Source organism: Procambarus clarkii, chromosome 76 (assembly GCF_040958095.1).
Source record: "Procambarus clarkii isolate CNS0578487 chromosome 76, FALCON_Pclarkii_2.0, whole genome shotgun sequence".
In the NCBI taxonomy this organism is placed as follows: Eukaryota; Metazoa; Arthropoda; class Malacostraca; order Decapoda; family Cambaridae; genus Procambarus; species Procambarus clarkii.
The window spans coordinates 10,325,576-10,327,447 of NC_091225.1; the positions used below are offsets into that span (position 1 = coordinate 10,325,576).

The following is a 1,872-nucleotide window of genomic DNA, read 5'->3' on the forward strand; positions in this document are numbered from 1 at the left end:
ACTATCTCTCTGAAGCGCTTCCTATAAACTTCTGGGGTTAGTTGAAATGAGTGCAGTATGCTGCTCCTTACAGTGGCATAATCCTGTCATTCTTTTAGTGTAAGTTGGGTGTACGCCTCTCTGGTGGCACCGGTCAATCTTAACTGCACCAGTTGGGCCCAGTCCTCCTGTGGCCACTCCTTGATATTGGCTACTTTTTCAAAATGCTTGAAGAAGCTCTCTGCCTCTTCGGGCACTAACAGGGGAATGTCCTTTTCCCTAACCCTATTATATGCTGGGTGTGATACCTGGGCGGTGCTCTCTGGCAACCCATGTTGAATCCTTTACTCAGCCAAGGTTCTATTCGCTTCTATCTGCATTTGTTTTGTTCGCTCTTTTTCTTTCTCCACCTCCAGTCTGGTTTTCACTTTTTCTACCTCTAGTCTGGTTTTCTCTTTTTCCTTCTCCTGTTCCAACTCCAGTTCCCTTATTCTGGTTTTCTCTTTTTCTTTCCCTACTTCATTTTCATCTGAAGTTCTAACTTCAACCTTTCCGGTTGGAACTGTCTCTCCTTGTTCTAACGCTGTATCTGGAGTTCTAGCTTAAATTTTTCCAAGCTCCTGTTTCTGCTACTCCTGCTACTGCGGCTGCTCTTACTGCTCCTACTTGATCCTTGGGATCTCATTTCATCCTGCTTGGGATCTCATTTCATCCTGCCCATCGTCCTCCTTTCCACTTCAGCTCCTTTCTGGGCTCCCTGTTCTGCCGCTTCACTCTTGGCTCTCAACTGCCTCAGGATCTCATCCTTCATCCCAGCTACTTTAGATGCCTTCACCCTGATGCCACATTTTCCCACTATTTGTTTCAACTCTTCCCTGGTGCAACCTTCCAAATCCTCAGGCTTACCTGACTCCACAAACGCTTGCACCTTATCCATCCTGTGCTGTGAGTCTTCCCAAGAGAGAGAATATACACCTTCGGTTACAAAGATACTTTGGAAATTAGTAGACTTATTTCCACTAAGGGTGTACTAATCCACTCTCGGACAGGATGTGGGTGTGTCAGTTCACTCTCCCGGACACAGGCCTTTAAATATTATGAAGTTGTGGTGTCCCATCTGGACAACCAACCAAAACCCGTAGAGTGCTTAAAAGGATACATCTTGCACTGACTGGACACCCAGCTGGATCACTTCACGATTGAAGTATGTGTAGCCTTGTGATATGGCCGTGCATTTTTTTTTTCCAATTTCTATTTTTTAATTTTTTCTTTGGCTAGGAGCTAAAATAATTAGTGATGGAGGCTAAATTGCAGGAACTAGCAAAGGCACCTTCAGTAGTGGAGATTAAGAAGCTTACCAAAGCTAACCTAGTATTGTTAGGCAAGGAATTGGGCCTCGACTTAAAGGAAACTAATAAAAAGTGTGTCATAACCAATGAAATTTTATAGAATTGCATAGGCCAAGGCCTATTGGCAAGTGATACTATTTTATGCCAGGCCAGTCCAGCTGAAAGTGTAGCTAGTAGTAATATGGAGTTAGAATTACAACTAGCCCAGTTAAGACTGGCAGAGCAAAAGGCTAGAGTAGCAGAGCAAGAGGCAAAACTGTTAGAACAAAATGCTAGAACAAAAAGTAGAGGAGCAAAGGCTCAAAAATGAGGCGGAAAGAATGAGAGCAGATACCGCTGTACCACCACCTTCCGGGGACTCAAACCCCAGGCATTATGATAAAATGATTTACTCTTAAATCTAATCTTACCCTATTCCATTTATATTTTAAATTTATTTTGTATTGATCTATGTCATTTATTGAAATCAATTATTGATCTCATTTTTGTTCTTTTAATTAAGTTCATACTAATTATAAGTTAAAACTAAGCTTAATAAAATTTA

At 41.9% G+C, this 1,872-nt stretch overlaps 1 protein-coding gene across 1 annotated transcript; it reads right to left on the bottom strand.

Annotated features, from left to right (window-relative positions):
- Positions 1-323: 323 nt before the first annotated feature.
- Positions 324-916, bottom strand: LOC138357151 (GRB10-interacting GYF protein 2-like). The gene is made up of 2 exons (XM_069313805.1): positions 697-916; positions 324-562 (listed from the first exon to the last, which is right to left on the bottom strand). The coding sequence occupies exons 1-2, from the start codon at positions 914-916 to the stop codon at positions 324-326; spliced, it is 459 nt and encodes a 152-aa protein (XP_069169906.1).
- Positions 917-1,872: the final 956 nt, after the last annotated feature.